This window comes from Podarcis cretensis, assembly GCF_951804945.1.
Source record: "Podarcis cretensis genome assembly, chromosome: 2".
Classification (NCBI taxonomy): Eukaryota; Metazoa; Chordata; class Lepidosauria; order Squamata; family Lacertidae; genus Podarcis; species Podarcis cretensis.
In genome coordinates this window covers 23,235,756-23,260,591 of record NC_137171.1, presented here as the reverse complement: position 1 = coordinate 23,260,591, position 24,836 = coordinate 23,235,756, and the positions used below count along the sequence as shown (strand labels likewise).

General features: G+C 40.4%; 1 protein-coding gene across 4 annotated transcripts in view; it reads right to left on the bottom strand.

The window, feature by feature from the left end:
• Window positions 1–1,434: 1,434 nt before the first annotated feature.
• Window positions 1,435–24,836, bottom strand: part of HELZ (helicase with zinc finger) — a 120,790-nt gene continuing 97,388 nt past the window's right edge. For all 4 annotated transcript variants that reach the window (XM_079965331.1, XM_079965333.1, XM_079965332.1 and 1 more), the window contains 6 exons: window positions 23,290–23,366; window positions 21,035–21,605; window positions 19,212–19,446; window positions 16,744–17,254; window positions 10,419–10,671; window positions 1,435–8,587 (listed from right to left, as the gene is read on the bottom strand). In XM_079965331.1, coding sequence (XP_079821457.1) covers window positions 8,256–8,587; window positions 10,419–10,671; window positions 16,744–17,254; window positions 19,212–19,446; window positions 21,035–21,605; window positions 23,290–23,366 — 1,979 coding nt within the window. In that variant the 3' untranslated portion in view covers window positions 1,435–8,255. The remainder of the gene's footprint in view (window positions 8,588–10,418; window positions 10,672–16,743; window positions 17,255–19,211; window positions 19,447–21,034; window positions 21,606–23,289; window positions 23,367–24,836) is intronic.

Below are 24,836 nucleotides of genomic sequence, written 5' to 3'. Positions count from 1 at the left end.
ATTAGGCCTACCCAAAGCAATTATCTTACTGAGAAATTCATGCTCATCTCCAATCCACAACAAAGAACAGCCATTCCTTTAGGATATTCCTAATGACCGCTTGGCTGCTCCTGTCCATACCCACACAGAAGGATCATCCTTGAGGTGAACCACAAAATTCCATTGCCACCATCGCTCCAAACATTATCTTTAATAATAATAACAAACCATTTATACCCTGCCCATCTGGCTGGGTTTCCCCAGGCACTCTGGGCAGCTCCCAACAGAATATTAAAACCACAACAAAACATTGATCCTTAAAAACTTCCCTAAACAGGGCTGCCTTCAGATGTCTTCTAAAAGTCAGATAGTTGTTTATTGCCCTGACATCTGATGGGAGGGCATTCCACAGGGTGGGTGCCACTACCAAGAAGGCCCTCTGCCTGGTTCCCTGTAACTTCACTTCTCACAGTGAGGGAACTGCCACCGTGCCCTCGGCGCTGGACCTCAGTGTCTGGGCTGAACGATGGGGGTGGAGACACTCTGTCAGGTATATAGGACCAAGGCCATTTAGGGCTTTAAAAGTCACTTTGGAGTCACTCACTTCTTAGCCGTGATGGCTGATCTATTAAAACAAACGGGGCACTGCAATCTTATGTCTGCCCTCACACAGTATCTGCTTCTCCTGCCTTCTTACTTGTATCCAGTCCAGGGGAGTAGCACTGGCTCTCAGGTGCCTCCTTAACCTGTTGTTGCCCTTGCACAACCAGGAGGAGCATGGGAACCAAACTAAAACTGGTTTAGCTCTGTCCTTGGCTCCTACACTTGGCCACCCCACCTCCTCCCATTGCTCAACATGCAATTATTTTGTTCCCAGGCCTGCCATAGACAGGGATACGGCACAGGGCACAGCAGAACCAGAACATTATTGTTCCCATCAGGCTGATCTATACTTAGACAAGCAGTACTCAGTGAAACAGATGACCTTCTATGTCACGGAAGAAAAAGCAATGGGTTCAGGGACCTCTGTACAATTTGTAGTCAATGCTATTTGGGAGTGCCTATATACAGTTCTGTTTAACAGCTGTGATATGCTTCTTGGCAGTGAAGAGAATGCTTGTAACATTATTAAGTACTAGAGCAGATGTTAAGGCATGGTTCTTAAGCTGCATGTCAGTGCCATGTTGAAAGATGCATGAAATGGGTTTATTTTATTGTGAACACCCCAGAGGTTGATAAGACCTCTCTTAACAGAGAACAGCTGGACCGACTGCTTGCAAACATAGCTTCACTTTGCCTCTTCTTCCACTTAAAAGCAAACAGCAAAAAAAATCATCTCCCCACAAATATTTAGGTCTCAATTCAAACAACTGCTCAATTCAAACAACATGTAATATTGCTGGGAGTTTTTTCTGAGACAATCCATCAGCATGTACAGCAAACATGATGCACTGGTAAATTTCAATATTATTTATTAAAAAGGCATTTTTATTATAAATACATTTTAAATGTAGCAGTAAAATACATTTTTGTGTTACCATTAATCTTTAAAAATAAAGAGTGCACCAAGACAATCATTACACTTGAAGATACTGTAAGACCCAGTCCTCCACGCAGTTTACAAGGAATCGCAAAAAAACAAAACAAAACAAAACTTGGTGAAACCATTTCAAAAGCACCTTCTGGATTTAGCAGTCTTGACCACCGGTGGACAGTTAATGCAATTTGTGTTCTGAAAGGTTTAGAACATTATTGGTGCTTTGCAACTCTTCTGAGCTACGTCTGAGGTTTCCGCTAATACTAGATAGTACTAACTTTTTAATATAAGGCCATTTTCTTTGCTAAAGTAAGCCACGTTGAGTATCATTTGCAACACAACCACCTCAGTTATTTCACCGAGGGTATTTATCTTGCCTCTCAGAGAATGGGATTAAATTGGAGATAATCTCTATTCAAAAGAGATCGTTTTTCTAACTCCCTTTTACTAACAGACCCACATTAAAGGGGAATTTATCCACAGAACCACAATGGCATCCCAGTTACAGAGCCTCAGGTACACCCTTCTCTCATTAGAGACTGTTGCACACACACAAAAAACCTGAGCTAGCTGGTATCTTTCATGGTAGCTTCCCTCCCATTTCCATGTCATGACAGAATTGCAGGCACATGCACCTCGCAGAGGTGCTTCAGGAGTTTTGAGAGATGCTTGTGCCAACATCTGCATCCAACATTTCCAGCAGGATGAAGATATGTGCTCCCAGACGTTCCATTTCACCCTACAATCACTTGTAGGAATGGGTGATGAGCTCAAACCTGGTGAGGAATGTATGGCAGTACCCATTACGTGGTGCTTCCATATAGAACATATACATGTCCTGCTCCAACCACTATATGCCCCTTTGAAGCCACAATCATGGCCGAGTGCATAGGCTATGCTGGCTAAATCCTTCAGCAGCCGTCAGGTGATCACCTTAAAGCCTGCCGGTTGCTTAAACTGGGCTGTTGTCTTGCAAATGAGCCTCCCGGTTACTTCTTTACTTAATTCTCAAATGGCTTTTATATGATGACTGCATTTACTAAAGGCAAAAGTGACCAGCCTAACCATGAGGCAATGTATTTGCTTCCAAAAGCAAGATGAGATTTTCCCCACCCCCTCAGCCTCCCATCTCCATCTCTATATGCTGTTAAACATTACCTCAGTTTTAGCTAAGGCCGGCCTTGAAGGTAGAACTTTTTTGTTTTTAGTGTGTAGATTAAAGAGGGTTTATTATTTAATACCGGGTTTTAAAGCCCAGAGTGCACTATAGGAAAACAAAGAATTTACTTATTAGACTTGAGCAGGGCATCTGGCAGTGACATACTGCAGAGGAGGGCATGGCGGTGGGGGGCGGGAGGTATCTAGAAAAATATATAATAAAGAATAGGTTGAAAGAGATTTATGATGACGTCATGTGGTGTTACACCGCAGTGTATCAGAGCATGAGCAAAAAAAAAAAAAAAAGAAAAAGAAAAAAAACCAAAATGGACGTATGAGCAACTCCACATCTCAGACTAATGGCTGCTGTCAAAATCAATGTCAATAGCTAAGTAGGTAGTATGCATACTGCAAGAAAGAAGGGGGTAAATACCTGCAGCAAAGACTAATAGAATATAAGTGGAAGGATATTCAATCTTACATCGGGAGAGAAATACAATGCCCACTCCGAGAAGATGGCCTGCCTAAATAGGTACATTTCTACTGATATGGATGGGACAGGAAGCAGATTCAGAATTCACCATGAGTTGACTCCAATGAAATTGCCTGTGCAACAGGGCTTTTTCTTTTTCTCTCATTCTTTCTCTATTCCCCCATCCCCACCCTCCAAACTGTTCTGGGTGTCCCCTCAACCCTCCAGAGCAGTTCTGTGAGAGGGGAGAAAAGAAGTCCTGTTATGCAGGTGGAAAGTCCTATTTTAATAGGAATACTTCATTGGATACAATCTTCACCACACATACTTTACCCTTCACATTTAATTTAAAGCTGAATCCTAAGAGAAACCATTTTGCATTATCTTGGAGCAGCAAGACAAGCAGCTCCACTTAAAACTGCAGTGCAATGCCAGTAAACCTTATTTTTCACCACGTAATCAAATACACAAACACACCTTGTGAGGGATACACTACTAGAGTCAGAACTGTTAGCACAAATCCTCACAAATCCACATTTTAAGCTACTTTTGGGGTCTTCGTGACAAGGAAACTTGAGTACAAAATGCTTGGGCTGCAAGTCTACAAACAAGACAGATGTTCCCAAATGTAACTTGTCTAATTCGTATTTGTCTAGTAAACGTTGCAATTTGCTAAGGATCAGATTTTGATCAAATAGAACAAGCCACATCAGCTCTGTCCTCATAGCATTATGGGGGGGGGGTTAAGATTTGAGGCTCTGGTGCAGTAACTCAGTCTGGTAGTGTTGAGCATAACATGAGCTGGAAGACAGGCAGACAGAAGAGTCATAGGTAGGGGTGTTTGAACACTGATAATTTTCCTGGAGGAATTCGGGAAGATGAACAGATTGTGTAAACAAATGCTAAAGGTGAAGGAGGCAGGAATATTTGGGTGTTATAACCATTAAATATTAGAATGAAAACTCCAGCTATAACTTTGGAAGTTTGGATTTCTTCAAGAGGAAGGTTTGGACAAGTATAACAAACAAAACCTCAATTTTTTATTTCTTTTATCATTGGCTCTCATAAGACCTCTTCTCACACAAATGCACTTATTTAGCAAAAATAATGATGTGAGAAGTGGGTCTTTGTGCTAAATTTGGGGTGTCCATCAGGAAGAACAGGAGACCTATGGTGGACATTTAATACAGAGATCACCAGTCACTCAGGCAGATCCTGCACTGGGATTCTCAGTGACAAATATGATGCAGTAGCATATGAAGATTGGGGCAGGATCAGGTCTATTAATATAGAGTAGGTGGCAGAATCAGGGTAGCTGGCCGATCAGATGAACCAAGGGAAAATTATAATAACTAATAGTAAAATGGCTTCTGGGCATGGAGGAAGAAATAAAATAGAGACTGGGGATCTAGGATTTATCCAATACCATAATGCAATTAAATGAGACTGATAAGTTAAATAGCCGTAACATCAGAAACCCTTCAAGATGCTTCCAGAAAAATGAATTCTCCAGCAAGAAGAAAAATACTTACTTTACCTAATGTATCAAATATAATGTTGACCAGCAGCTTTTCCTTTTAAATATTACCAAGCGTAAGTGGGTTACATTTGTAGTTCCACTAATGTATTCTAAAATTCTCTTTAAGTGCAGCAATATATGGCATGCTCCTATTAAAATAAAAGATGCTCGTTCCCATGACACTAGTATATTTTGTTTCTGAAAATGTGAAATGAAATAATGGTGGAAAGCACTATTCCTTTCTGGGGGGGGCAGGGGGAGAAGGGACTATGAAAATTATATAAGCTTTTATGTACTTAGGTACAGACCTAAGTACACAAGAGCTGTAAACTGTAAAAACGCCAGGATTGTTAGAAATTTTATTTCACGGTAATTGAAAACATGTATGCCTTTACTAATGGCCTACTCCTGACAAAAGACTGGCAATTCCATAAGAACTAAAATCAGTGAGAATGTTTTTGAGCAGAATTTGTCCAGTGGTAAAACTAAACACCAGCAATCTGAGTATATCAGAGCACTGGAATGGTCTGGAGCTTTCCTACCTCTGCAAAGCCAGTTCTGTCTTCGAAATTGCTATCGCTCTGAATCTCTGGAGAAAACTGTATTTAACAACTCAGAAACATCAGTCTCACCAAGGTCCCCGTATATGCCAAGTCTGACCGAAATCCACAATCTGTAAAAAAATAATAATAATCTGATGCAGAGTAAATGGATTTATTTTGTAGCCTCTTACTCATTTTAATCTCTGGAGTCTGAAAAGATAAAATATCAGTCTTCCAAACGCAGGCATACGCTTCCGACAAATGTTTAACAACAATAAGGCTGAGGTGGGGGGTGAAATAAAAGAAAGAAAAATAAAGCATGTGTTTTTAGAAAGTTGCTGTGATGAAAATACCAGTGTATGACAGTTTAAAAATGAGGCCATCAGATGTCAACAATTGTTCCTCAGCTAACTCACAGATTGAAGTAAACGAACAAGCAAAATTTATTAGTTTAATATTTCAGGTAAGGTGAACAGAATAATAAAACTCTATATAAATGTGTGATTTTGAAACCCTGAAGATATAGTGCTGACTTGAGTGAGTGCATTTGAGCTCTAATTAACCTGCTATCATCATCGACAGGGGTAGGCATCTTGGGACCACCACATGTTCTGGAATACAACTCCCATCAGTCCCACCTAGTACAGCCAAAGATGATGGATTCAGTTCAAAACATCTGGAGTGCATCAGGTTGCCTATCCCTGGTTTTGTACGTATCACCAACAACTCTTTATTGTGTCCACATTAAGTGGGATAAAAAGACAACATTCCTGCCTTGGGTTATGAGTGGGTAAATGTCATTGCCTTCAATAGAATTTGCCATGAGTAACCAGGGGCAGGATTGGAACTCAGAACTTTAGGAGGTCACATCAGATATAGCATCATTTATTTCAAAGGGGCTAACCCTGGTTTATACCAACTGAGATATTATGAATCTAATTTCATTAGGGCCATTGTCTGCAGTACTCAGCAGACCAAAAATACTAATGATAATGATGAAAGCTCTGTTTAAGATGCAGAGAACTTAGCCTCTGGAACTCCCTGATACTGTGAGCTCAAACTGTGAAGCAAAATTGAGGAGGGACATTCTCCTTCACTTTTTTGTTTGTTTCTATAACGTTAAGAAATACAAGTTACATAGCCATGCAGCTTTTATCCTGCATTTCTGAACCACAAACCCGATAACCATTCAGATATTGCAATGCATTAAATCAGTATGCAGATCTCTTCGGTGAAATCCCGACTTGCCTGAAATCAGTAAGAAAGGTGATACTGATTTCAAACCAAGCTGAGATTTCACCACAACGATTTACAAAAAAAAAAACCCAACAGGGACAAATGGATTGTAACAAGAGCAAATATCAGATTGAATACAGCAGCAAGTACAGTAGCTCAGCAAAAAGGCTCTGGGTCAATCCCAATGTTTTCAAAGCTGTGGGGAGCTGTGCCACCTCAAAGAGAAACACACTTTTAAAAATGATACTATTGAAAATATTACTCTCGCGTCTCACAATGGGAAATTAAAATAAATTAAAATATTGATAAAAATTAACGTCCCCGATCAGAGAGATCTTTTCAAGTGTAAAGGAGGACAAGGGCCTCTGTAGAAGCTATAAAAGATACATCCCTTACTTCAAAAGTATGAACAGTGTACAAGACCACAACCTGAAAGGTAAACATTACCCTAAAATGTTTTTTTTCTCCAAAATTTTGTTACATATTGCTGTATAATTCTTTATAGATTTCACTTTCAATATATAGTGGTAAAAGACCAAGATTGTGGAAAATCTCAGCAGAACATACAAAGATAAAAACAACCATATGGATTCACAAGTCCTCCCCCTCCCCCTCCCCCCCTCACAACTTGACTCCCCAAAATTTTGGATTAATTTGGATACAGCTTTGACAAACATAAAAATCTTCTTTAATGATGTTCCTCAAACAAAACAGTTAGCAAAATATCTGAAGATCCGTTGTATAATGTCACATTTAATGTAAACATCAAATAATGTACCAAAAGGTTTTACTGAGGTGGGGGCAAGGAGAAATAAAAACTTAAAAGCGGCACAATTCTAGAGAAGCCAAGAGTAGGAGAAACCAGATTACAAGCATTTACACATGCATAGTTGGGAGGGGGACCCAAATATTTTACTAAATTCACTCAATTGTTTTTTAATAGTTATTAAACTACGAAGCACCCAACATAGCAAAAAAAAAAAAAAAAGTTTTAAATTTCATGATTCTTTTTTTAAAAAATCTATCAAATTAATCTTTCCAACAAGCTAAATTTAGCAGCCTGTCCAAAAATAAAATGTGCAGGATTTTTTTTGATTTTTATTTTTTTTAATCGACCACTGCTTTACTCTGAAAAGTTAAAAACAGTGGTGTGCGGGTCTGCAAAGAAGGTCTTCACTTTATCCTACAGTCAAAGGAGATTACTATACCACATCATACAGGTTCTAAAACTATAAAAGTTTTAGAATGCAGCATCCTTTCACAGAAAGTTGATAAAACTGAAAGTAATTATAAGATGCTGCACCTTTATTTTTAAAAAAATAATAAAACAATTTAAGCAGACATAACATACATTTGTACATTAACTGGCCATTTCTGGTACAGAAACCCAGCATAGTATGCTAAATGTTATTGAATAAATGTAAATGCTACTTACAATTCTTTTTTAAATACAATTTAGACAACTTCTTTTAAAAAAAATTATATATATATTTTTTAAGTTGCACAGTTAACTTTTCAGCTGCTAGCTTTAATGCAACACATATATAATGTTACATTTTTTTTCATTTTTTTTAAGTGTGTGTTTTTCTAGGGAAAATTTTTCAAACTTCTGACCCACAGTGGGGGCGGGGGGGAGAGAACGGAATATAATTTAAAAAGGTTAGCTTCAAGTCTAGCAGCAAAGCAATTAAACCAAGATATATTTACTAATATAAACAAAGAGAAATGGTGGCAACTGCATAGGAAGCCCCAACTATCTTAAGTCTACTGACACAAATAGAAATTAAAATGTTCTCTACAAAAATATTCTGATTATTTAAAATAGGAGTAAAAGCCATTGCTACCTGATGAACTACCTAGACTAAGTTCCTGAAACAAAGACAAAGGATCGCTATTCTTTTTTGCCTGCTCAGGGGGCGCTTTGGGCTTTGGTGGCGCCCTCAGAGCACTTGCGTAAGACATGGCCGGCTTGTTCGCACCAGAGCTGGGCTGGCTGTTGCTGTTGGATTCCACGATCTGCTTGTTGGGCATGAGGGGAGGGAACTGGCCAAGATGCTGGAGCATATTGTAATTAAAAGAATTGGACAGCTGGATGTTCTCAACTTTCATCGGTTCCTCGGGTGGCTTGGCGGTCTTTGAAGGAACTGGAAACAGAAAGCAAAGAAAAGAAGAAGGTAGCCCCTTTAACCTCTCATAGACATTTTGCGCGAAAAAGAATCAATGTCATCTGGATTTGAGGATTGAAGATAATGTCTGTTTATAGAAAACAGATATGTAGGGTGTTATATTGGAGTAGACGAAGTGAATAGTGTTTATATACAATAACAATAATAATAATTTATTATTTATACCCCGCCCATCTGGCTGGGTTTCCCAGCCACTCTGGGCGGCTTTCAACTGAATATTAAAATACAATTGTTAAACATTAAAAGCTTCCCTAAACAGGGCTGCCTTCAGATGTCTTCTAAACGTCTGGTGTTGTTCTCTTTGACATCTGGTGGGAGGGCGTTCCACAGGGTGGGCGCCACTACCGAGAAGGCCCTCTGCCTCGTTCCCTGTAACTTGGCTTCTTGCAGTGAGGGAACCGCCAGAAGGCCCTCGGCGCTGGACCTCAGTGACCGGGAAGAACGATGGGGGTGGAGATGCTCCTTCAGGTATACTGGACCGAGGCCGTTTAGGGCTTTAATGGTCAGCACCAACACTTTGAATTGTGCCCGGAAACGTACTGGGAGCCAATGCAGATCTCTCAGGACCGGTGTTATGTGGTCTCGGCGGCCGCTCCAGTCACCAGTCTTGCTACCACATTCTGGATTAGTTGTAGTTTCCAGGTAGCCCCACATAGAGCGCATTGCAGTAATCCAAGCGGGAGATAACCAGAGCATGCACCACTCTGGTGAGACAGTCCGCAGGCAGGTAGGGTCTCAGCCTGCATACCAGATGGAGCTGGTAGACAGCTGCCCTGGACACAGAATAGATCTGCGCCTCCATGGACAGCTGTGAGTACAGAATGACTCCCAGGCTGCGCACCTGGTCCTTCAGGGGCACAGTTACCCCATTCAGGACCAGGGAGTCCTCCACACCTGCCCGCCTTCTGTCCCCCAAAAACAGACAGATGAAGGATTGGATGTTTCTGAATCTTATTTTCTATCTTTCTCTTTATGCACACATGCGCTCCTGCTTCCACTCCTCCTTTGCGCACAAGGTGAATACGCTAAAAGCTTCTGTTCAGTTTTAAACAAACAGCAGTTTCCAGTAACATCTGAATATGGGAAACTGTTGCTTGTCCAAACAACAGTTAGGTTGCAAACCAGGGTATTAAACCATGGTTTGATTGAACCGACGAGTCAACTGAAGGGGAGACCGCATGAGCCCAAAGTTTGCGCCTGCTTATCTTTTTATTGCTAACCTATGTTTTGGCATTAGGTCTAACCCAGGCCTGAATTGTGTGCATCACTGCCTTATTTCTGTACTGGAATGCACAATATTTAATCCACTTAAGTAAGCAGCAAATTATCTTACAAAAGAGCGAATAACAGGATACCATATTTGGAATATGAAATTGGTCTCAAAGATAAAACATCTGTAAGTTTTCAATGCAGAGAAGAAGTTGATGCATTTTATTCTGCGAATATATTTTGCTAGCCCGAAATAGTACAGCAACTTCTTAATGAGCTGGCTTAATAAAATTATTATTATTTCAGGAGAGGGCCTTCTCGGTAGTTGCACCTGCCCTGTGGAATGCCCTCCCTTCAGATGTCAAGGGGAAAACAACTATCTGACTTTTAGAAGGCATCTGAAGGCAGTCCTGTTTAGGGAAGTTTTTAATGTTTGAAGTGTTATCGTGTTTTCAATATTCTGTTGGGAGCCGCCCAGAGTGGCTGAGGAAACCTAGCCAGATGGGCAGGTATAAATAATAAAATTATTGCAATTAATATTATTACTAATACTTTAAAATGATGAGAAAGCATCACTTACCCAAGAGTTCTCTTGGTGGGACTGCTCTATTGGAACCATTGCATGGAATGTTCTGATATGGGGCTGATGAGGTGGAGTTTACCCACAATTCAGGGGATGAATAATTGAAAGAAGATGTGTTACTATGGTCCTGAAGCTCTTTACACTGTCCAAGGCTATCTTGAGGAGCATTTATATCTTCAGAACAAGCCTGGGCTGAACTAGATGAAATTCTTCTTTGGTACAACGGCCTGCCTGGTCCTCTTGGTTCATACTGCGTAGAAGAAAAGCAAAGAGGAGAAGAGAGGTCACTTGCATGGAACCTGTGGCAAATACCCTCTGTGATTCTCAGAGAGCCAGTGTGGTGTAGTGGTTAAGAGCGGTAGACTCGTAATCTGGTGAACCGGGTTCGTGTCTCCGCTCCTCCACATGCAGCTGCTGGGAGACCTTGGGCTAGTCACACTTCTCTGAAGTCTCTCAGCCCCACTCACCTCACAGAGTGTTTGTTGTGGGGGAGGAGAATGTTAGCTGCTTTGAGACTCCTTTGGGTGGTGATAAAGTGGGATATCAAATCCAAAAACTCAAAAACTCTCTCACTCAGTACTTACATTCTGAAATCACTTTAACGGGAATACCTTGAGAGTAGTGCTAGTTTAAATATTTGGTTTTGTGATAGTACAAAAACAGACAGAATGCAAGTAAATACCACTGAAATTTCTCAAGGTTAAATATTAATGGTGGCAGAAATAAAACATTTATTTAAATCCCAAGGTATCACATTGCAGTGTTTATCTCCACCCCACAACCTCGACAATGACTTATTGATTCCTAATCTCTCACTTTGTCTTGCAACCATTCTTTTTTGCTACTTCTAAGCTTGCCTTTTACAACTTCCCTCCAGGGTGCAATTGCGTGGAAGTATCTGCCAGTGGCAATTTCCTTCTACTTTCTTGGCAGTTTTGGCTCATCCATACTGGTTTAATTTATCCCATGAAAATAATTTCTAGGTAGCACAAAGCACACAACATAACAAAACGCATTATTTTGTTTTGCACACACTTTTCATTTCCACACAGAGGCTTCTTTCCCTGCCATTTCTCTGTTCTACAGGAGAAGGTAAAGGAAGCAAAAGGAACACAGAGATAAAATGTGATTTTGCTTTGATGTCGTTTGTGGATAAGATAGCAGCTGAGGGCACAGGGGAATATTTTTGCTCAAAATATACTTAGCTAATTTTCAGTGACATTTCATGAACTTGTGACGCCTTGTTTTTCAAGTTACATGGGTTGATGTACTTGATTGCATAGCATTTTCATCTCCTTTGCGGTTTTGTCAGCTTAGAGCAACATAAAACAAATCATCCTTTTTTTTTTTTTTTTAGTAATTCCTCTTTGAGGTTTACCTGAAGATTGATGATTTGGCAATTATGAGGTCTGGTGGTAGTTTCCAAATGTAAATGTTACCCAGCATATTGTTCAAGAGGGTAACTACCCTCCAAAATGGCTTTTGGAGAGGTAGCTGCAGAGTGGAGAAGATGATGGGAAACTTTCCTTCCATGGATTTCCTTACATTAATTTATCTTAGAATCCAAGACAATATTGCCAGTTTTCAAATGTGTCCCGTCACATATTCAGGGAAATTTGGCTGTCTTGAAAACAGTCCAAAAATTTCATCTGGCCCAAAATAAGGGTGTGATATTATTAATGGAAACTGGCCGATAACAGCACATTCCACTAGGCCTTTGTTATCTGCATTGGCTTTCAGTCAATTGGCAACTTCAAAGTGCTTTTAAACCCTTGTTGCTAGAATGCCTGAAGGATCATCTGCTCTCATATATACCTACTCGGCCCTTAAGATCTTCACTGGATGCCTTCTCCAGATTCCCCGCCTAGTTAGCTGAAGCAAGAAGTTACAAGGAAGAGGGCCTTTTCCATGGTGACACCCTAGTTATGGAACACTCTCCAGACAGAGACTACCTCATGGTTGTGGTGGGATCTTTCTAACCCAAGGTGAGCGCCTTCTTGTTCTTTCCTTTTAGTTATTAGAACTATCAAGTGACCCCCCTTTATTGGGTCACTGTAGTGTACTGATTGATTTTATGCCAAATGAATCCAATAGGCTTTGATAAGGTTAAAGAGAACTATGGATTCAAGACCAGGTTTACAAATCAGCTGCACATTCAGACTGAATTCAGATTTAACTGTTTTAAATGTAAATTCCATCAACACTTCAGTACTGGGTTCTTTATCGAGAGAGATAAGCGAAAAAACTAGACACAGACACAGGCCATGTTTATATGTGATGCTAAACTGCTGTTTAGTGTTCCTTGGATGAGCCCCAGCAAGTCTGAGTGACGCATCAGACTAGCACGTTGCCCATTCCAGCTGCTGCACAGCAGGACTTCACCAAAGTTTATTTTCAGTTTTAAAGAATCTTGGCTTAATATTACATCCAAACAAGGAATCCAAGCTTAGAACAACTCTTCTAAGTTTCATTACAAGCCAATAATAAATTATGCAGCTGGCTTGTTAAACTAACCATTGTTTTATCTGTGCCAGGATCCATGTTTTGGATATAGCAGTTAGTCAATATCCTTTAAAAGTAGATCTAAGCTCAGCTGAAGTGAAGAGGGGAGGGATGCAAGAATCAGTGCATTTAAAGATACTCTTATACCATACTATACTATACAGTGGTGCCTCGCAAGACGAAATTAATCCGTTCCGCGATTCTCTTTGTCTAGCGGTTTTTTCATCTTGCGAAGCAAGCCCATTGATGGCTTAGCGGATTAGCGCTATTAGCGGTCTAGCGGCTTTTAGCGATCAGCTGAGAGGCGGCTTATCAGCGGAACAGCTGATAAGCGGCTTAGCGACTTAGGAAAGGGGGGGGAGCGGAAAAAACCCGCGGGAACTCGCAAGATTTTTTCGTCTTGCGAAGCAACCCCATAGAGAAATTCGTTTAGCGAAGCGCCTCCAAAACGGAAAACCCTTTCGTCTAGCGGGTTTTCTGTCTTGCGAGGCGTTCGTCTTGCGGGGCACCACTGTACTATACTATACCATACCATACCATACCATACCATACCATACCATACCATACGCTTATAGGAAAAGGATATCATAAGCGTTTTAAAAACAAGTGCCAGAGGAATAGAAATGCTGCATATCTTTTTCATGGAAATTTAGTTAACTGGGGCCTGTTCTGTAAAATCCGAAAAGCTAGCAATGACACCAGTAGTTTCCTAAACTTCGTTCAAGGGCATCACACTTACAACTTGCAATGTGCAAGTGTACAATTAGCATCTTTTCTTCAAAGAGTCTTTTCATTGCAAACTATGTGAGATCTGCACATTAATCTGTTAAAGTAAGTTAGAATGTGACTGAAAGCCTTCAGCTAAAAAGTTTAATAAGTGCAAGGCAGCTAGCATTTCAGGGCCAGAGGATTCTTTTAACACAGATTTCTACAGACCTATCTTGCCAAGGGTTTATTCACATAAATAAAGAGTTCCCTAAAAATGTATATTCATTTGACTATCTCAAAATGGGAAGGGACACGGGATTTTCATCTCTAGCAATATCTCCATTCAAATCCCAAACGTCTTTTGCCTTCCCTCCCGGCACAAGGTGACAATGCCCTAGGGAAAGAAGTGAACTGAACGAGAAAGTAGAGGAACTTCCAAACCCTTCATTTCTCAGATAGGAGAATTTCTGTATATTTCATCCAAGAAATGAAGCACCAGCTGATAGGTGAAAATTAAGGGCAAGAAAACATATTAGGGATGTTCCTGAAGAAACAACTATAGACATGGTAGCACATTTGGTGGGTATGGGCACCTGGGGTATAACAAATGGGCCTCACAGGATTGGAGGGTGGGGGGAGCTGCATGTGGCCCATAGGCTGGTCATCTGTAGATTAGGAAGAAGGGACTTATGCACCTTGACTTGGCGAGGGAGGATGCCACTTTTTGTTCTATCACTGGCAGTAAAATGCCCTTCTAATGTGACTTCAGTCTCTGTAAAAAGTGATCTTTTATTATGAATCAAAATACCTAAGCTTTTGAGTACAGTCATACCTCGAGTTGAATGTGCCTCAAGTTGAGCACTTTCGGGTTGCGCTCCGCAGCAACCTGGAAGTAACGGAGCACGTTACTTCCGGGTTTCACCGCTCGCGCATGCGCAGACGCGCAAAATGCCATCATGTGCATGCGCGGAAGGGGCAAAACGCAACCTGCGCATGCGCAGATGCATCTTACGTTCTATTCAGGATGTGAACGGGGCTCCGGAACGGATCCTGTTCGCATCCCGAGGTACCACTGTATTAGAAGGCAAAAAAACCAAAAGAGAACAGTAGTGTCTTTTTTATTTCGAAGAGCCCGATTCTAAACATAAATATTTATGTGCAGAAGATTTGTTCCTATGTCTGTCAATCAGCAATTTCCTGGTTCCCAACTGTGTTTCTGAAAGAGCCTGAAATTAATAGGATTTGTAGCAGTTATTTTCCTAGTTCGCCCAGATCAGTATGTATCTTAAATGTTTTTCCCCTTTATGGCTGATGCGGAGTCCCCACATGAGGTGCAAAACAGAGATTTAAGGTTGTTATAATAATAACTTGGCATCAAAACAGCACAGAGATGTTCTGGCATTCATGATCACAAGCTGTGGTCCTGATAATTTTCTTTGGTTCTAATCAGCACAATTAGAATTCATCATAATGGCACAGCATCTCATTCTACAGTGTATGCCAAGTCCATGAAAAACCTCTGCAACCTTCATCAGCACATAGTTCCTAGATACTAAAACTCATGCTGCAATTCATCACCCTCAAACTAAGCAAGAGCAATGGGAAGAGTATAGAGTACAGTCACACCTTGGTTCTCAAATGGCTTAGTTGACGAACAAATCGGCTCCCGAACACCAACAACCCGGAAGTAAGTGTTACGGTTTTCAAACTTTTTTGGAAGCCGAACGTCCAACACGGCTTCCGCTGGAGTGCAGAAAGCTCTTGCAGCCAATCAGAAGCCGCACCTTGGTTTGCGAATGGTTTCAGGAGTCAAACGGACTTATGGAATAGATTAAGTTTGAGAACCAAGGTACCACTGTACTAGAACCTCCCATAATCCTCCCGTGGTAGCAACATCACTGCACAGAACTGGTACATTAATTTTACCGAACCTGAACAATAAGGATAATACTGGGGAATCTAGTTGAACTGGTCATCATTGGCATGCTCCTAGATATAATTATGTAGTCATAGCCAGCTTCCATTCAGTTATCAATCTCTTGCCTTGCTCATGACCCTTGGAATCTTGATTTCTAGGCCTTGTTGGCTGCTGAGCCTCTAAGGCTGTTGGCTTGAATAAAATACCTTTTCCTTGCTTTCAAGTAAGAGTCACTGCCATTGTGTTTTGGGTTGGGAGCCTGTCAATAATAAAACAACCACACTGGAGGGTTGGATACAAAGAAGGCAAGAGGAAAAGAAAATAGCTATCAGTATTCTTCTATCACTAGAAGCAGATTGCTATAATAGGCAAGTTCTGCCACAGTTCTCATGCTTCCTCAAGCCTTATGTGACCAGAAGAATATATTTGAATTTAATTTCTCTTTTCTACACAGAGCTCCAGTGAAATGGTCCTTCCATGACTCGAAGATCTTTCAAATGCAGAAGTACATCTTTGAACCTAACCTCACTTTTATTTGTTAATCATACATTATCCAAACAAATGTGTTTTATATTGCCGCCAGGACATGCTCAATTAGGGCTTGAATGCACAGATCAAAGGGATGTGCTTTATGATTACAACTGGGGGCTGATCCTCACTAATAAGATATTGACCCAAGTAACATGTCCTGATGGTATTTTTTTCTGATTTGTTTTGTTTTAGCTTAATGGTTTGAGCTATATTAAATCTGGATATTCTTTTGAAATAGTAAATTGCTTTGAAATAATGTACGATGCATATACTCTTAATAAATAAGATATTACTTTGCTAATTTCTACAAGTTTCATTCATCCAGACACATATCCAAAATCAAAATTGGAAAAAGAAATTAAATTGTATACGTGAGGGTAGCTTTTCATATCCTGAAAACAATAATCACTATCCAGCAATCCTGGGAGATGTGTATTAAAGATAAAAATATAGTAACTATTAATAATGAAATTAAAGCGACAGCAGCTGGTATAAAACCCTCAACAGTGGAATCCAGAAAATGATACAAGACCTTGCCTGAAGCCATCTATTACACTGGCTCCCTGTTTTTTAATCAGCTTGCATTTGCTACTATTAAATCTATTCACTCTAAACAGACCTCTAAACAGGAAGCAAGCATGACCAACATGGCAGCCCACGTACCTCTTCTAAGCTGTGCAGCGAAGAAGCAGACACTGCTCGCGAAGTGAGGGAGTTGAATGGTTCCTGACCAACCGTGTGCTGATGGTTCTGTATTTGGATAAAAGGGTTCTGCTGCGATCTATGAGGCAATGGAGGTATACCGTAATGAAAGCCTTGCCCCATTAGATGACTCTGGTGTAGATTAGCGTAAGTCCATGATCCATCAGGCTGCAGGTATTTCAGGGAAGGCGGGTTTATGTGTTCCGATGGCATTGAGAAAGGGGGATTGTACATTTGAGGCAGATGCTGCTGAAATGCTGGGTTGTTAGATACTTCAATGTCTCTGTTCTCTGAGAAGTTAGGAAAGTGGCCACTGTGGTTTGAATTGCACGAAGGGGAAGGGAGCGCTGGTGGGCTTCTGGATTGTACTTGTCTATATTGCAAAAGTCTCGACTGAGGTGGCGGCATTTCAACTAGGTCCCTGCTTTCATGTTGATCGCGGTGTGATAGTTCTCGGAGAAAATCCTGGAGCCTACGTTAAGAAAATAATGATTGCTCAGATTAGAAATGAAAGGAGTGTAAAATGTTATCGCATTCAAGAGAAATGGCAGCATTACAGTGGTACCTCGGTTCCAGAACGCCTCCGTTGTCGTATGTTTCAGTTTTTGAACGGTGAAAACCCAGAAGTAAATGCTTCCGTTTTTGAGTGTTTTTTGGAACTCAAACGTGAGACGCGGCTTCCGCTGACTGCAAGAAGCTCTTGCAACCAATGGGAAGCCGCGCCTCAGTTTTCGAACGGTTCGGAAGCCAAACGGGCTTCTGGAACAGATTATGTTCGAGAACTGAGGTGCTACTGTACATGAATCACAATACAATCTACATTTAAATGTAATTATCAAGAAATCTGGACCTGGATCTGGGGGCATGAATACATTTTTTAAAGCTTTTTTTCAGAAATTCTGAACAATGAAAAAGAAAAACAGTATCAAAAGCAGAAAAACAGTCTTAAAGCAGTGGGGGGGAACCATTAGAAATCTAGACAATAAGTTGTAAGACATTTCTTGTTTAACTGAAAAACTGCAATGTATTTAGGCCAATACAAACTGTCTGCGCTGGGGTTATACAACACTTCTATGAAGTAGCACAACCTCCACTTTCACATGAGAAACCACATGTTTGAAAGTGCCCCCACAAAACATATCCAACTGCTAAATCCAACCTTTCATTGGAGGTAGTGCTTTTCACACGAAGCATGAAACAACTCACTTTGTGAAAACTCCCAAGGATGTTACCAAAACCAAAATTAGAACCATAAGATGTTTTTTTAATAAAAAATAAAAAATAAAAAGGGGTGAGGACATAGTGCAGTTGCTTTATGGGAAGAAAAGTACAGACTCTGCAGTGGTACTCTAAATACAGATTGTAGCTGAGTATGAATGTTAAGAGACTGGCTTGCTTTATATGCATACAAATGCATAACAAGTATTCCCTTTCTCTTTGTTTATCCTTCTTTTGCTTCCAAAGGTTCAATTTGCAAACCCTCTATGGATTGTCAACCCATCTGTTTGATATTACCTGGCCTAAGCTCTTGGGACATAAAGGCTATGAATAAAAAAATTATTCTAGTAAATTTCAACAATGCTCAGGGCAAGTGAAGTTGATGCTTTCTTTAATTACCCGCAAAGTTGTTGTAGTTGGCATCTGCCTGCAAAGCTATCTTAATCTTATCTTATCTACTATTTATAATGTGCAAATGGCACCAATTCTGATATATCTCAGCAATATATTGTTTTCAGTACCAGGAGACTTTTAACATGTTACTACTGTACTGTAGTATCTAACGCCATAAAAGAACCACCATTATTCTTAATGTGAACATTTGGGATGCTACTATAAAGATTGACAGGCTGAATGCTGTGTACAGTGGTACCTTGGTTTTCGAATGCCTCTGTAGTAGAACATTTCGGAACTCTAACATCTCGGTTTTAGAACACGCCTCGGAACTCGAACAGAAAACGCGGCTTCCATTTTGAATTTTCCGTATTGAGGCTTCCGTTCTGAGACTTCCGCTTTCGGTTTTTGAATGTTTCGGAATTCGAACGGACTTCCGAAATGGATTATGTTCAAAAACCGAGGTACCACTGTACTGAGACATCACTCTTCTCCCTGTCTGATTCTTATTTAATCCTTGCCCCTCCCCAGTGCTCATGGTTCAAGTGCTCACTGTCAAAACCATGTTTGTGAAGAGAGCCACAGCACTCTCAGCCCTTTTTTGAAGTCCATCCCATTCAAGCTAGGCACCTGAAATGAGCCTCCTAGGACTGGACCCTAAGAATTAAGAGTTTCTGGATTCCAGGAACAACTTGGATACTGCTCCTTGTAGCAAGGGATGGGCCAGGTGGACCCTTTCACCTCTAGGGCAGAATGAAAAGTGTCCATGTCCCATTTCCACCTAAATGCTACACTTTGAGAATTCTTTCCACAATTACCTTGAATACGTTGCCTCAGTTTCATCTTCTACATTGTTGGCAAGTTTCCAGTTTGCCCTAACTGGCTGCTGATGCAATCCAATTGGCTGCTGAGAAAGGTGGGATAAGTGAGGATGGTGATGGTGAGAATAAGGAATATTGCCCTGACTGAGATAGGCGTTATGCTCATTCCATTGCTGTAGTCTTGCTTGCTGTTGCCTTAAGGTTTCCAAAGCTAAATTTCCATGAATACGATCTGCAAAACATTTTTTTGGGGAAAATTACCCAGCTTCTGTACTGAAGATGCTTATGTCAGAAAACTTCATTTCACAATATCATATGGCAATTGTACAAACAATATCAAAACACCTTTGGTACCAAGTTTGCTTCTTGTGGTACCTTTGACATAGTACTACACTGAAATATATCTTACCTGCCCTGTGTCTTGTTAGGGCAAGGCAATATCTGGTTTTCAGCATCGTGATACCTCACCAGCATTGTGATATGCCAATATATCACAGTGTCTGAAATAAGAATGGAGCTATGTAGAGGCATTGGCCGGCTTCATGGTTTTCCCCACATTGTGATTTTTGCATAGCACACACACACGCATCATGACTTGCGATATATTGCCAGGTCAAAAATTACGTAAACAATACGATGTGGACTTCGAACCAGTTTGGGACACTATATCGCCGAACCCGAGTGTCTGTTTACATAAATGAAATTCTACACGTCTGATACACAGTAATAATCTAAAATATAATATTACTAACACAGTGTACAAAAGGGGTCTCAGCATCTCTTTATTTTACAGTAATCTCTCATAGGGCCAGTTCAAAATGAGCATACTCTCTCCCACCCTTCCCTGGTGTATGTGTCAGCTTAAGCACTTTGACTGCAGTCTATTTTATTAAAGGATTATTTAAAAGCAGTACATTTTTAAACCACTTGCTATATTTGAAATGTGGTTTAATTAGTGGATGGAGCAATAAATGTCAATTTTCCCTTTGTACAGTAGGCTAGATTCTACACACAGGCACAAGCCCCTCTCTATCCTCCCTCTAGGCAAGCAACAGGCATGAGCAGAGTTGAAGGACACATTTCAGACAGGCAAGGACACTCAAGGGGGATGGAGACCAGAACCAGCAGGAGGTGTGGCCTGGGGAGGTCCATATATAGAGGCTTGGCACGTGAGGTCCAGGGCCTAAGGTTCTCCACCCATGATTTGAAGCATTTATAATCCACCTTTCCTCAGTGAGCTCAAGGCAGCTAGCACAGCAAGTTCAAACAATAACTCAACCATTTTAAAGAAGAGTAGGCTAATAATGATAACTACAACAAAGTACTCGAAAACTGTAGAACAGTTAAGATTTAAAAATACACCCACATACACACAAAGCTCATAAAAAATAGTGTAACCACAGCAACTGAAATCACTTGAGAATGAGAGCAACCATTTATGGCCCATTTGTGGCCAGTAGTGAGGGGATAAGGTCATTCTCCTTCAGGAATGAGTTCCAGGACCTGAGTGCAGCTGCTGATAAGGCCCACCTGCCTTCCCATGGCTTTGCATCAATGTGCCTAGCACAACAGAAAAACACAATCAGGAGTTTCAAATGCAAACACCACAGAACTCTTCAAGCAAAGGCTCCACAAGTATGGCTGATTTTCCTGTCTTCCCCTCTGGACAGAAAGGGAGATAACTCAGTACTGAACGACACTGAAATTCACAGTGCTACCGAAAACAACAAATGAACCCCAAACCCAAACATAAGCATAGTTTTCAAGTTTAGAACAATTGTGTCCCGTTTGGGTCTATGAAAAGTGGAGGTTATACCTACCTAATTGCTCTCCTATAGGCATCCCTGGAGGATTCTCTTCAATGAAGTGGTTCAAGTGAGGCGGCAACATTGGGTTGTGCTGCGCAATGGGTCTCAGAGGGTTACCGACTTCTTGTAACAGAGATGGAGGGTGCTGCTCTGAAATCACAGTGTCTACACCAGGGGAGTGAGGTCTGTGTGGGACTGGGTTTTTAAAGAATGACTGGTTGGGGCCCGTTTGATAGGCTGGGGAAAGCTGTGAGGGTGTCTGCAGTGGCTGCTGATTTAAACGATTATGCTGTTGGGCTATCTGGTTCTGCTGTGGATCCATTTGGTTTTGCTGCTCAGACAAATGATTTTGCTGTTGACTCAAAGGGTTCTGCGGTTGTTGTAAAGGGTATGGCTGCCTTGGAATTTGGGGCAGGTGCTGGAAGTGGCGATTAGGAACAGCGTACTGAGCATGTGGAGGGGTGAGGTGAAGATTCAGCTGCCGGGGGTTAAGATTATCTTTGCGGTGAAATTTAGAATTAGGATAAGCAGCGCTGGGACGCAACTCCGGGCTTCTATTTTGGGAATTTGCTTCTAAGTCAACCTGGAGAAAATTACACAAATTACTTTGAGTTAAAAATCATTTTAGAAAACATAGCCAACAAAATCCCTGCAAGCTATATGACTGTACCAAGCAAATTACTTTTAACACTTTAATTACTTTCACACTGAATTAGGCATGTGAAATCTAACGAAGGTGGGAAGAACAAGGTCGTAAGTGAAGAAAGAGCACCGTAAAACTTATATATTCTCTTCTTTATTGTGTAACTAAAAACACATTTCACTGATAATTCTACTTGACTTGAAACTGCCTACATGTATTTTATGAATCTGAACATTTTTCTATGCTATTTTTTTTTTATAGCTACTTTGGTAATTATATATTACAAAGACCAGCGGCAGTTGTGTCCTTCTAGTTTTAAACTATGGGCGGTATTCAGCTAACTAGTCCCACTAGTAGAATCCTTCACTGAAAAGTTTGCACTGAGTGGAGAATTGCCATAGTGCTATATTGAATTCCTTCCTTAACATCCAGACCACCTCATCACTGAAATCCACCCCAGCAACTACTTTTTGTAATATAAATGAATAACCAGCTGCTTGCTTGTGATCATATTTAACTTAGTTAAAGACAAACAACTCTCAGTTTCCATGCTTTTTACCTGTGCTTCTAGACAAAAGCACCAAATACATAACCAAAAGGCAATTATTTATCTGCAAAGCTTAAACAATTTGCTTTAGGTCATCCCACTCAGTTAATGACTTTGTTCCTAAGAGTCTATTCTCCCACCATTTCCATCTGACAATATTCTTCTGGGGGCTGGGGAAGTTGAGGCTTATTTGAATTACTCATACAAGTGTGAGTATTTACTTGCTCTATAAGTTGAAAGGTTAATTAAAATACTGAAATGTATTAGGTTGGATAGAGACAACTATTCCACAAATGAATGGGCGCTTTCTCTTTGAGGAAGTGAGTTGGATCCATCAGAGGCGCCTCGTGCTCAGGGCACTGGGCTGTTATAGAGGATCCCTCAAACTTTCAGAGCAAATTGGGAGCAGAGCTGCAGGAGCATTCGCCAATTACTTCTAAAATCAGTAAGTCTCGTGGTTGGGCAAGCACAAATATTTTGGACATGATTTAGTGTTGTTTTTTAATTTTAAAAAATCAGCACTAAGTAATAGGGAACTAAAACATAGATAAAAAATAACAGCACAGAAAAGTTAAAGAATATCATCTGTCAAAATTCTTGCTAACTTTTTTTTAATGCTAGCAAGTTTTAAAGAGTGGCCTACAAAGCCTTTCTAGTCTGGACTCATTATATATCTGATGTAAATTCTGTAAGGCACGGAAGGCCAATTTTGTAAGGGAGAGAATCCTGAAATATTCCACTTTCTCAAATATTCCACTTTCTCAAAATATTCCACTTTCTCAGCCAATTAAGTAAGCTGTATTATATATAATGTTGAAGTTCTTCGTAGAAAAAGGGAGTCACCTGCCCATTCTCCATGCAAGAATTCCTCTGCTGAATCAAAAGCCTTCCATGGATGGAAAGAACCTTACGGCCATCAAAAGTGAAGTCTACATTACTGATTTGTTATCCCTAGTGTCCCACCTCTTCTGTGTATTGATTCATCTGGGATGACCTCCTTTCTGTCACTTCATGTGTTATGGGAAATGACTAGTAGCCCATATAAGAAGACAAGAAAGAAAAATAAAGACCACACACCTGTTTGGCTTCCATGGGTTTCTTCTCAGGCGTACGGATTTTATTGAGTTCAGGTCCAGCACTAGGTTCATTTTTACCTAAATATATAAAATACTTACTTACCAAAAACAAAATTAAAGAATTTCCTTGCTCAGATGGGATGATACCCACCCATGGACGCATTAAGGAATGATGGTATTTTATCTTCTCTTGTTGCTGAAGCTGATAATCATTAAAGAACTCTGGTGTTTTATATTCTTCTCCTGCTGCTATTAATCATATACAGTATTTCATACTCCAGAACATAATTATCCTTACACAAATAGGGCACTTGTGTTTTATAAGACAATACATAGGTGACAATTCAGAAAAGCTAAGAAAACTTTTGGGGACATATGCTTGACCCATTTCAGTACATGAATCTCTGAAGAAGACCATCTGTGATCCCTGTTTCATCCATGTACACATGGTTCCTGTTAATATCCCTAGCCACTACACAGCTGAGGATTTGAGAAACTGAAGAAAAGTTCAGGTCAATTTTTTTCCCCATTTCTCCATGAGCTGGAACAGAGATGACTATCTCATTCTCCTAATTATGTAGCAATTACTCATTAGCATAAGCCTCTGGCTCTTGTAACTTTAACACAGAGAGATAGGAAAGACAAAATGTTTTCACATTCTCTTACTGCTTGAAGATTTCCATGCTTTGTAAGATCATACTAAGAAAACAGGTTAATTTCTTAGCATGGTTTGAAATGAGGAGGCTGAAATTCTAGTTGTTTGTAGATTTAGGAGCAAAAAATATTATTAGTATGAGTTGTTCAAGATTAGTTTTTGTAGATGCTTTCCCTTTAAAATCTTTTTGATTTTAAGATTTTCAGAAATCCTTTTATCAGTGAGCAAACAAAGCTGTACTTTCCTGCCCTCTCCCTGCCAGGCAATACTCTAAACATACCCTGCATGCCATGATAAATTGGTCAATTGCCTGCCCTAGATAGAGCTGAAATCCTGCTGAAAAGGAAGGTCCTGAATCTGGGGGTATTTCTAGATTCTAGATTATTACTGATTATTACTGATTATTACAGAGGCCACAGCAGCCAGAAGTTGTTTTATCAACTTCAGCTGCAGCCGCTGCCAACTAGAGAGGTCCATGCATTAGTGAATTCATGAAAGTGCACAACTGCAGCTCCTTTCTCTGTAAGAAAATCTACTGCAAGATGATCATATGTACATTTTGGGATCAGGCAAAGGACTCATCTAGGCAGCATCCTGTTCTCACAGTGGTCAAGGAGATGCATATTCGAAGGCTGCAAGCAGGACCCGAGTGCAACAGCCCCTAGCGCCTTCACTTCTGAAACCTTTAACTCTTTCAAACTCGCTGCTTACCTTTTATTCAGGACTTCAAACATTATTTTTAAAAGTTCACAATGCTAAGTTTCATCTGCAGGAAAAACTAGCCTTGACGTTTAATTGCTCGTTCTTTGGTGCTTGGTGATACATTGAGTAAATAAAGAATTAAATCTGACTTGTGTGAAAATAGAGGCCTCTTGTGCTTCTTAATTTATAAT